This window comes from Saccostrea echinata, unplaced genomic scaffold (assembly GCF_033153115.1).
Source record: "Saccostrea echinata isolate AGI-Se365-2 ecotype Australia unplaced genomic scaffold, CSIRO_AGI_Sech_v1 ptg000033l, whole genome shotgun sequence".
Taxonomy (NCBI): Eukaryota; Metazoa; Mollusca; class Bivalvia; order Ostreida; family Ostreidae; genus Saccostrea; species Saccostrea echinata.
Genome location: NW_026889782.1, coordinates 35,726,372 through 35,739,578, shown reverse-complemented (window position 1 = coordinate 35,739,578; position 13,207 = coordinate 35,726,372). Strand labels below are relative to the sequence as shown.

General features: G+C 31.6%; 1 protein-coding gene across 1 annotated transcript; it reads right to left on the bottom strand.

Annotated features, from left to right (window-relative positions):
• Positions 1-1,232: 1,232 nt before the first annotated feature.
• On the bottom strand, positions 1,233-12,769 carry LOC133198490 (fibroleukin-like). Its single transcript, XM_061334577.1, has 5 exons — positions 12,646-12,769; positions 10,997-11,133; positions 10,714-10,810; positions 10,188-10,355; positions 1,233-1,486 (listed from the first exon to the last, which is right to left on the bottom strand). The coding sequence occupies exons 1-5, from the start codon at positions 12,767-12,769 to the stop codon at positions 1,233-1,235; spliced, it is 780 nt and encodes a 259-aa protein (XP_061190561.1).
• Between the last annotated feature and the right edge of the window lie 438 nt (positions 12,770-13,207).

Here is a 13,207-nt window from a genome sequence, read left to right as displayed (position 1 = left end):
GACTCTAACCTCATAACATACCCTTGCTAAAAACGTTAGACCTCTAAGACGTACGAATCCGGCATCATTGCGTTTCTTGCCAGAAAAAAAATAAGCCAAATAAATATATTAATGGTATAATTCAATTTGTAGAAAGAAATATGAAGTACATCTGACGTCAAATATTTAGCTCATTTTTTTTCCACCAAAAAAAAAAAAAAAAAAAAAAAAAAAAAAAAAAAAAAAAAAAAAAAAAAATGGAACAAGAGCATCCCAAAAAAAGAAGCAATTATTGTAATGTATATAAAGTATATTAAGTATATAATGGATTATGTCTGCTCATCCATTCAAAATATGCATTCATGGAAAAAAGATGGGGACATTTCTTTAAAGAAGTCTAATCCTGGATATATTGTACTGCGGAACATGAACATCAAATGTAACTAATTATGATTAGGTTATAAAATATCTTTAATACAATGAAACGTGTTTTATCCGACATGAACTGGGATAAAATAAACATGATGTAAGATTACACAGTGTAAAGATAATAAAAATTAGTAGAAATGAGAATGAAATTCAATGTCGGAATTCACAGATTGTACAGGTGTCGGAGAAAACAGTTTCCACTGTAATACTTTTTATAATAGAACAATCTTTATCCCAATTATCCGTCTAGGCATCTTCATGTGGCAGTGTTTGTAAATAAGAATGAAATATTTCTAATTTCAAATTTATTACAACACATATTATGTACAGCTTTAACTGGGTACATTTGGTAAGGAAAATTGATAAAACATTATTCCTTCAGCAAATAGTTCAACCACAAATCCCCCTCAAAACATGATCCTTTTCAAGTTTTCTCTCTTAATATATAACATTATCCAAAAAAAAAAAAATGAATAGAATCCCGTGATAAATTTAAAATTGTCTCTTTTATCAGAAATGTTTCATTTGACTGATTGGTGATCGTCGTCAATTTTAGGCCTGGTCTATCAATTTTGAATGTCCATCTGTTGTAAGTAAAAAAAATTAAAAGTATTAAATAATGTTTAAGAAAAATAAAGGGGTATGTTTAAAAAAAAAGAAAAAAAAAATTAAATAATGTTTTATGAAAAAAGTAAAAGAATTTAATAATGTTTTAGTAAAAAGGGCATGTTTTATGCCTTTTACGAATATTCTGATAACCGTTTAAAATGTTCAAGGAAATACCAAATATTAAATACGGGTTTTTAAGATTGAGTGTTGTTTACCTAGTGACGTTTTATTAACATCATGCTCTGCCTCACATTTGCCCCACTCACTACTGTAGGATACCAAGGATACTCCCAGATTGCCGGGGACCAGGGACCGTTGAGGAAGGCGTGGTAACAGGCGTTAAACCACCAGCCTCCTCCCCATTTAGCAGCACAGTTATCACTCCACCTGTCGTTATCCCTGTCTGGTGTGCTGAAGTACATCCCAGACAGGTTGTAGCGAGAACTCCACGAGTTTAACATACGGTCACCTGTAGAAAAAATACATCACAGAGATAATAGATTGATTCATTTAAGTATTGAATCATTATTTTATGCAGGATATAGTCTCATAACTGCAAAAGTATTTGCAAACGAATTGAGTAACGAGCTTTATCGCTTATATTATTTTACATTTTTAACTCCTTGCCTTGACTGTAAATTTGATTTAAATTTCAAATTCCTTGTATTATCCTTAGGATAAGTTACAATTAATAGAAGAGACATTACAACAGATTCTGTTCAATGTGAGCGCGAATTTTGATTTTGATTTTCACTCCCGACGTAGCACTTCCAAGGCGTTCAACGTTTGTGACGTCAAAATAAAACGCATACTTTAACCTTTTGACCCCCTGTCTGTGTTATGGTGTTTTGAATGCCGTAGCATTTCTCAGCAAAATACATTAGGAATGTAAATATATCACATTAATTTTATTGTCAGTAATACTGAAGTACATGTAAGATAGACGGCTTCTCGTGCTGTCTTCTGTACATAGCGACACCATTTATAAAACACACAATACAAAACGCTATGCAATTCATACAGCATCCTTTCTAATGGAACAATAAACCCCAGGCGTATTACAATTTTAAAGTATGATTAAAAAAACGAAATAATTTTTTTGGTAAAAGTCACTGGAAATATAAGAACAAGGAATATATCCATAATATATTAAAAATTGATATGTGTTAGAGACTGTGACTTAAAAATGCATAAAATGCAATACGAAGCAAATCATTCAAAATGATAACAAGGTAAGAAATGATGGTTTTAAAATATCAGATTTTCATTTAATATAGAATAGGTATTGTAAAATTGAAATGCCCTGAGATGTTTTGAATTCGGCTGTTTTAATTTGACTATGTTCCAGATCAAATAATTTTCTTTGAACATCAAGCTTTCATAAACATTTTGACATTATATATGAAATACGCACTGTAAACTTCCTAATCATTAGTAGTTAAAAATGTAAATTATTGAAAATCATCAAGAAACTCAAGCTGAATAACAATAGTGGATCAAACGTAGTTACTGGATAAACAGGTTACTGGATATACAGGTTACTGGATATACACGTTACTGGATATACACGTTACTGGATATACTAGCTACTGGATATACTAGTTACTGGATATACTAGTCACTGGACATACTAGTTACTGGATATACTAGTTACTGGATATACACGTTACTGGATATACACGTTACTGGATATACTACTTACTGGATATACTAGTTACTGGATATACTAGTTACTGGATATACTACTTACTGGATATACACGTTACTGGATATACTAGTTACTGGATATACTAGTTACTGGATATACTAGTGACTGGATATACTAGTTACTGGATATACAAGTTACTGGATATACTACTTACTGGATATACTAGTTACTGGATATACTAGTTACTGGATATACTAGTTACTGGATATACTAGTTACCGGATATGCTTGTTACTGGATATACTAATTACAGGATATACTAGATCCTGGATATACTAGTTACTGAATATGCTAGTTACTGGATATACTAGTTACTGGATATACTAGATACTGGATCTACTAGTTACTGGATATACTAGTTACTGAATATGCTAGTTACTTGATATACAAGTTACTGTATATAGTAGTTACTAGATATAGTAGTTACTTGATATAGTTGTTACTGGATATACTAGTTACTGGATATACTAGTTACTGGATATACTAGATACTGGATATACACGTTACTGGATATACTAGTTACTGGATATACTACTCACTGGATATACTAGTTACGGGATATACTAGTTACTGGATATACAAGTTGCTGGATATACTAGTTACTGGAAATACTAGTTACTGGATATACTAGTTACTGGATATACTAGTTACTGGATATACACGTTACTGGATATACTACTTACTGGATATACTAGTTACTGGATAAACTAGTTACTGGGTGTACTAGTTACTGGATATACTAGTTACTGGATATACTAGTTACCGGATATGCTAGTTACTGGATATACAAGTTACTGGATATAGTACTTACTGGGTATACTGGTTACTGGATATACTAGTTACTAGATATACACGTTACTGGATATACTAGTAACTGGAAATGCTAATTACTGGATATACTAGTTACTGAATATACTAGTTACTGGATATTCTAGTTACTGTATATACTAGTTACTTGATATACTAGTTACTGTATATACTAGTTACTGGATATGCTAGTTACTGGATATACAGGTTACTGGAAATACTAGTTACTGGATATACAGTACCCGCATCGTTATTCTTTACAGGATACACGATACGATAGGATACACGCACGATACGATAGGATAAACGCACGATACGATAGGATACATGCATGATAGGACAGGATACACGCACGATAGGATGAACCCAAAACACGATAAACGCAAAACACGATAAACCTGATAAACGATCTTCACGATAGGATAAACGCAAACCTGATAGGATTGTTTTAAAATGCGAAACGTTTTTTGACAAGACGAAAAGTTTCCTCTTTGATATACTGTAGAATGATAATTTTAATTACTTACAAAGCCGCAATTTTAAATCGAAACGATAAAACATTTTAAATCTATCGTTATAAAACATTTGAAGTAATGATGTTTTTGTAAAAGATGCGTTTTTTGTCAATAAAATTGATCGTCATCAAATTCAAACTGTAATTATTTTAAGATTAACTCCACTCTATGATGGAAAATAGGCGATTTTTTGTGTAATCATACAAATGTCGAAATTCTGTCGAATCGTTAAATTTGAATTTGGAGTCGTATAATTGCGGAAATTTTAATTTGTTGGTGGCTCAAAAATTCCGTAAACAGGCGCAGTTTTACACCCAAGTGCAATAAATTCAATATCTTTTGCTAGAAGTCTGCGAAGTATCCAAAATCGCCTTTAATAATTTGTATTTAATAAACCAAATCTTACGAAAAAAATTACTAGTCTTAATTTAGGGGACACAATTGAAAAATTATTTTATAATTATTTTAAGGTTAATGCTTTCTCCTCTAAGTTTTTACGAATTTTCTTTTATTTATATTTTATATAAATTAATTAAATTTTCTTTTACGTTTTAAAATTCCTCAAATTCGCTAGTTGCATTGAGACAGACCGTGCTCTGGACTGTGATTAATTAATCTCCCCTATATGTGAATATATATGTCACACATATCCCGTGCACATAGAAATTATTTACATATTCCAAGTACATACATTGTATATGTATATATGAGGAAGGAGACCGGCAAAAAGAAATCGAATTTAATAAAATTAATAAACGTCACTAGATCTGTCATCATCTATTATCCGAAAAAAATATCGCATGTCCATTCTTTTGTATTTATTTTGGAATTTTTAATGTTATAGGCCTTTAAGATTAAGCTAGAAGGGAGCATGCAATTGTATACCAAAAAATGTTACAGTGTACCAACATGTGTAGTATAAAGTAGAAATACAATGCTTATAAAATATTGCCCATAGAAAATAATAATGTCTTTAACCATTTTTGTTTGCTATTCAAAACATTTGTATTAGAACTCCCCCCCCCCTTCCCGCCGCCTCCAAAGAAATCACATTGCTTTCTACGCGTGCTTGTGTTATAAGCATTTACAATAATAGAACTTGTATCTACTATAGACACGTGTAAGCAAAGCTTACAATGTATGTGAATATATTTATTGTTTACTTAAACTTTGTATTAAATAAGTAACATTGAATGATTACATACATGTACACTTGTTTACAACGTATTAGAACACACACAAAAAATAAATAAATAATAAATCAATTTCCAACAAGTGGATTTTCGGACTGAATAATTGTCAATTATTGCTATTAGACTTTGTATAAATTGTTACAAAACAACGTCGGCAAAAATAGACAAAACATTGTAAATTCTGAAAGTCTTAACCACATTTGAGGCACAGTCAGCAGGGAAGGGGTTCCATAACCACCCCACCCCCCTCCAAAAAAAGGCCCGATTCAAAATGCCAAAAAAAAAAAATAAATAAATAAATAAATAAATAAAAATATATATTGACTTCTTCAATATAGTCACGTATTAAATGCAATCGATAAACACTAGTAAAATTAAATTCAAGGTATTTACCAGTCTTGTGTATCACGGCAGAACCGGGCGATTTCTTTTATTTTTTTTTTTTTTCATGTATCTTTCAGACGCCGTTAACAAGGACAGACAACACAGAAAACCCGAAGATCCAGAAGTTTTTTTTTTTTTTTTTTTTTTTTATTTGATCACACCAATCATGTTTATGATTGTAAACCTATAAAAGTTACATAAAAATATACAGATGAACTAATTCAACGGAGTTTGGAGGACGAACCTCGCCTATATTTTATTTGATTCAATTATTCAATTTTTAATCTGTAACGGAAGTGTACATTTACCATTTTTTTAGTATAAAATCTTTAATTGTTGATTAAGTGTTGTTCATACAAATTATGAATAATATCCAGAAAATAAGTAGTTGTATTTCATTGAAATCCAGTAGGATTCAAGGTAAATACTTGACACCAGGTGAGAGAGGAGTTCAGGCATGTCTACTTTGAATACACAAGGGCGTTCATGTAGGGGAAGGGGGAGGGGTGCCTTGATCTGACAAGAAGACCGTGTACTGATTGGGCAGGTACATGTACATATAGGTGTCAGTTGTCTCGGGAGTGCTTCCACCTGTCACTTAGTTAAGGTATATATTACTTCATATCCACGCCGAAACAGGCAAGTTGCATAATAAAAATTTGTGTGATTTGTTTATTTATTTATTTTTTTTTACATCTTCTAAATGCAGTAGTTAAATATGAATGGCAAACATCTATATTATAATACATACTTATTATATGATGAATTGAATGGAGCATGTTCATGTATAATAAATTGTCATTAAACTTGTAGACACATCATAGAAACAAATAAATAAAAAATGATAATAAAAATGAACAACAAAACTTGCGCACATGCACAAAATTTATGTTTCCGTCATTGATAAAAAGGATAGACTTAATAAAGATTCTGTTATTTTTTAATTCATAATTTATTTTTTGCACATATACCTAATGTTTTATGTTTCTATAATTATCAAAACAAAGTTAATAAAGATCTTGCTTCTGTGACTCTGACTGTGTAAAGGGATTATAATACTTCTATCTTTGACAAAAATATTTCTTACATATCGACAAATTAAAAAAAAAAATAACGAATGACTCAAACAGTAGATCGATTATTTCATGTCCAAAAATAGAATTTGACTTTCGAATTACCCTCTCTGCTTGGTCACGGAACTTGACGTTTATTTATTTATTTATTTATTTATTTATTTATTTATTTATTTATTTATTTATTTATTTATTTATTTTCTTAAACAAATATACCAGAGTATTGATTTCTCTTTCTGTTCAACAGTTAGATTAATCCTAAATAAATTAACAAAACGAAAAATGAACTCGAGACATCTCGGGAGTTTCTCTTTAAGGTAAGGATAAAAAGCGAGAGTTTCCGAATGCACACGATAAACGCAAAACACGATTTACGATAGAACCTGATAAACGGAAAACACAATAGAAAACGCCAAACGTGATAAACGGAAAACACGACACGATAGTATACGATAGGATACACGCACGATACAACAGAATACACGCACGATACGATAGGATAAACGCAGGATAGAACACGATAGAATTGTAAAGAATAACGATGAGGGTACTGTATTAATTACTGGATATACTAGTTACTGGATATACTAGTTACTGGATATACAAGTTACTGGATATACAAGTTACTGGATATACTAATTACTGGATATACTAGTTACTGGATATACTAGTTTCTAGATATACTACTTACTGGATATACTATTTACTGTATATACTACTTACTGGATATACTTATAACTGGAAATGCTAGTTACTGGATATGCTAGTTACTGGATATACACGTTACTGGAAATACTAGTTACTGGATATACTTGTTACTGGATATACTAGTTACTGGATATACTAGTTACTGGATATACTTGTTACTGGATATACTAGTTACTGGATATACTTATAACTGGAAATGCTAGATACTGGATATGCTAGTTACTGGATATACACGTTACTGGAAATACTAGTTACCGGATATACTTGTTACTGGATATACTAGTTACTGGATATACTAGTTACTGGATATACTTGTTACTGGATATACTAGTTACTGGATATACTTATAACTGGAAATGCTAGTTACTGGATATGCTAGATACTGGATATACACGTTACTGGAAATACTAGTTACTGGATATACTTGTTACTGGATATACTAGTTACTGGATATACTAGTTACTGGATATACTTGTTACTGGATATACTAGTTACTGGATATACTAGTTACTGTATATACTAATTACTGGATATACTAGTTACTGTATATACTAATTACTGGATATACTAGTTACTGGATATACACGTTACGGGATATGCTAGTTACCGGATATACTAGTTACTGGATATACTATTTACTGGTTATACTAGTTACTGTATATACTTATTACTGGATATACTAGTCACTGGATCTACTAGTTACTGTATATAATAGTTACTGCATGTACTAGTTACTGGATATACTAATAACTGGATATACTAGTTACTGGATATACTAGTTACTGGATATACTAGTTACTGTATATACTAATTACTGGATATACTAGTTACTGGATATACTAGTTACTGGATATACTTGTTACTGGATATACTAGTTACTGGATATACTAGTTACTGTATATACTAATTACTGGATATACTAGTTACTGGATATACACGTTACGGGATATGCTAGTTACCGGATATACTAGTTACTGGATATACTATTTACTGGTTATACTAGTTACTGTATATACTTATTACTGGATATACTAGTCACTGGATCTACTAGTTACTGTATATAATAGTTACTGCATGTACTAGTTACTGGATATACTAATAACTGGATATACTAGTTACTGGATATACTAGTTACTGGATATACTAGTTACTGTATATACTAATTACTGGATATACTAGTTACTGGATATACTAGTTACTGGATATACTTGTTACTGGATATACTAGTTACTGGATATACTAGTTACTGTATATACTAATTACTGGATATACTAGTTACTGTATATACTAATTACTGGATATACTAGTTACTGGATATACACGTTACGGGATATGCTAGTTACCGGATATACTAGTTACTGGATATACTATTTACTGGTTATACTAGTTACTGTTTATACTTATTACTGGATATATTAGTCACTGGATCTACTAGTTACTGTATATAATAGTTACTGCATGTACTAGTTACTGGATATACTAATAACTGGATATACTAGTTACTGGATATACTAGTTACTGGATATACTAGTTACTGTATATACTAATTACTGGATATACTAGTTACTGTATATACTAATTACTGGATTTACTAGTTACTGGATATACTAGTTACTGGATATACACGTTACTGGATATACACCTTAATGGATATACTAGTTACTGGATATACTAGTTACTGGATGTACTAGTTACTGGATATACTAGTTACTGGATATACACGTTACTGGATATACTAGTTACTGGATATACTCGTTACTGGATATACTAGTTACTGGATATACTAGTTACTGGATGTACTAGTTACTGGATATACTAGTTACTGGATATACACGTTACTGGATATACACGTTACTGGATATACTAGTTACTGGATATACTAGTTACTGGATATACACGTTACTGGATATACTAGTTATTGGATATACTAGTTACTGGATATACAAGTTTCTGGATATACACGTTACTGGATATACTAGTTACTGGATATACTACCTACTGGATATACTAGGTACTGGATAGACAAGTTACTGGATATACTAGTTAATGGACATACACGCTACTGGATATACACGTTACTGAATACACTAGTTACTGGATATACTAGTTACTGAATATACTGCCTACTGGATATACACGTTACTGAATATACAAGTTACTGGATAAACTAGTCACTGGATATACTAGTTACTGGATATACTGCTTACTGGATATACTAGTTACTGGATATACTAATTACTGGATATACTAGTTACTGGATATACTAGTTACTGGATGTACTAGTTACTGGATATACTAGTTACTGGACATACTAGTGACTGGATATACTGCTTACTATATATACTAGTTACTGGATATACTAGATACTGGATATACTAGTTACTGGATATACACATTACTGGATATACACGTTACTGGATATACAGGTTACTGGATATACCAGTTACTGGATATACTAGTTACTGGATATACTAGATACAAATAATTAAACATAATTTTCTTGGTTTTTAAGATATATAATTTAAAATTTCTACTACTTAGCAGTGACTAATTCAATGCCTGCGGAATTTGTGAATTGTGCTCACAAATGATATCGTAAAATACAAAAAAGAAGTATGCTTAACGCAGAATCAAAGACGTTTACAGAATACTCTTTTTTCAACAACTAAATAAACATTACATGCAAAGAATTATATGATGGTTAACCCCTAACCCTAACCCTAACCATGGTGCACTTGATTTGAACCCAATTTTCAGAACTTACCTAAAAAAAAAGCACTTACCTAAGGTTCCATTGGCCGGTCCTGCAAGAAAGAGTTGATATTTTTCTGTTTCATCGGACACAGAGAAGCGATCGTACAACTCATACAGCCTTGTACCATTGTGGAGAGTGATGGCAGCATAGAGGAATGAGTTGTTTTCTTTTGTTAACTGATGGATTATATCATTTCCTGCATTAAGATATATTTAAAATCAACTGTAAAGTGTATTGCATACAATTAATTCTATTTTGAATATGAATATACCTTGATGAAAATCAAATTAATTTCTTAAGCTGTAGACACTAGTGCTAATTTTTGTCTCTTTAATACCATGCCACTAAGTGATTTTTAATTACCTCTTGCCTTCATTATTTTCTTATTATTTAAGATACAAATTAAACAGGATAAGTCAGTATTGTCGAAACATACTACCCAGTCTTAAAACCAAATCTTTGATACGCTTCAGTTTTATATCTGCCACAATAAAGAAATGTTGTCAAACTTCGTAGCGGGTGATAGCCCTTATTTGAAAGTGATTTACACTTACCAAGCCAGAGGTCCTGTTCAGATGAACGAAAACCATTCTTATATTCCGTCCAGGTCCTATCAAAACTCAGGGACCCGTTTACGCGTTTCTGAATTGCCTTTGAAAATTAAAATGTATAACAATACAATTCATTGGTTCGAAGAAGAATTGTAGAATCAATGTGTTATGATTTATCAACTCAAATTATACATATATTTTTTTTTAATTCTACAATCCTTTAAACAACAAGAACACTGACTGTAAATTATTTTTTGTACTTTTAATTTTGATATAAACTAGATACCGTCCACCCTCCGTCCCTTGTCTCCATGTCGCAGTAAACTCTGACAGGACTGGTAATGGTGCCATGGGGGTAAATGTCATACACCCCTGTATCAGTGTAACCATCTGCGTGAAGATCCTTACAATCTAAGGGAATAACTGAAAAAAAAAATACTGGAATCATATTATGCCTAAATACAGATAGTGAGAGGATACATTATACCTGCAAGATATATTAAGGTTAATTGTTGAAGCTAAATTGTGAACTACAATGTAGATTATGTTAAGCTCTCCCTAATTACATGAAATTATTTTGGTTTTCTAATTGTTTCAGATCTTTAATGTATGATATGGTAAAAAGTATTTCTAAAATTTAATACAATTAATCCCAATACTCTGTTGATAATTCGAACATTATTTGTATTTCTTATAGGAATGTTAATGAGGAATACATTTATAGATCAGATGGTGTACCACGTGGACAGTGTAAGAGAACTAATTTTACTTCTAAATAAAATACATGGCAATGATATCGTTTCTTTCAGCTGATATAAGGTATGTTAAAGTGAACATTTCCTAAATTCTTAGGTCCGTACAATGACCTTGTTTTCAAATACAGTCTGTTGTTGTATTGAATGTAGACTGACATCTTTAACACAGATTTTAAGGCCTTTATTTTCACAATGAAATGTCCACGAACTTTCCGTTTTCCAGATCAGGACAGGGGACACACGGTGGATCTGACCGGTAGACAGAGGGTGCTTACTACTGCATGGCGAAGGATTCTCCACCCAGCTATCAGGACAGTTATTTGCAAGATAGCGATTTCGAGTTCCTAGCAAAAAAAAAAATCTTTCTTTCTCGATTATTTAGTCAATTACAAGCTATAATTTTCTAATGGTTAAGAATGATACAGTGTCATTAAGCTAAAAATTAATATTATTACTGTAGAATCACCGTGTGAAAATTTTACCTTATATTTGTCATTAATATATCCTATACAATAGAAGTTTTTTTTTTTTTTTTTTTTTTTTTATCAAAGTTAATACTAACAGAAAGTAAAGAAAGATAAAATAGTGGAATCACAAAATATAATTCCATCAACCTCAAATTAATCCTTAATTAGAAATAAAAATAAGAAGAAAACATCAGTAAAGAGACAAAAATATTATTCAGAATTAATAATGTTGAAAACACAATTGTTTATACCGCATAAAACAGTAATCTCACGGGAAAAAATCGCATCATGAATAGTAAATATTGATAAACCTCTTTGACCTAAAAGGAGTGCGATAAAAGCAGATGAAGCGTTTAGAGTGTTTTTTGTGATTTATGTCAGACAGACAGGCGCAGTGGTTAGAGCATCTGCTCTAGAGTCGCCGAGTTAGGAGCTCATCCTTACGTCGCGGGTTCGAATCCACCGCGGGACGTGGAGACTGGACCTTCGGATAAGACTGTATAAAACGATGTCCCCTGTCGCAGTAGGTGTTGGCAGGAAAAAGATTATTCACTTCTCAATGGCCCCTGAGTGCCGAACATAGGTATAAATTTGTAGCCCTTCATCGGCAAGTGGTGGCGTCTCCATGTGAGTGAAAAATTCTCGAATTGGATCTTTAAAAACAAACAACCAAACAAGCAAACAGACATAAGAGAAATAACAATTATACATACAGTTATCAGAGTAGTATCTCCAACCGGCCTCATCAGACATCTCAGAGGTTAATCTTTTCTTGTGGGTACGACATTTCTTCATTTGAGAGTTGAAACCAAAGAAGACGCATTCCCTTTGACACATCGCGGCACACTCGGTCAATAAATGAGAATTATATTCTCCTAAAAGTTCGTTATTTGATTTCTTATCATTAAATTCCAGTATCGCGGTATATTTCTGTGAAATAATGATAGGTTCGGATAAAACTATGAATCCGACAATAAAAGAGATAAGACACTGATTGCTCATTTTTTCTTCTTTTTTTTAAGGAAAAAAAGTAACTGCTGCGTTCCTGTGAAAGTTTGCTAAATGGTCTTTCAACCGCCAAATATATATATATATCAGAACCTTAATCAATGACAGAAAAGTGATTGGCTAACCGTTACGTACTCTGTATTTTGCAATCGTTTAAGTATCGATTTTATTGAAGTTAATATGAATTGTCATAAATGATTACTTTGCAATTGCAATTCCAATATCAAAATGAAAAGTTTGCTGTTTTTTTACATAGTTTATGCCTCT

What these genes read in the sequence shown, in the direction of transcription:
- LOC133198490 (XM_061334577.1), bottom strand. Translation starts at nt 12,769, where the DNA reads ATGTGTCAAAGGGAATGCGTCTTCTTTGGTTTCAACTCTCAAATGAAG. An exon ending in GAGATACTACTCTGATAACT is followed by an intron (nt 11,134 to 12,645) that starts GTATGTATAATT and finishes TTTTTTTTTCAG; the next exon opens with TTATTCCCTTAGATTGTAAG. An exon ending in ACCGGCCAATGGAACCTTAG is followed by an intron (nt 1,487 to 10,187) that starts GTAAGTGCTTTT and finishes TTTTTTCTACAG; the next exon opens with GTGACCGTATGTTAAACTCG.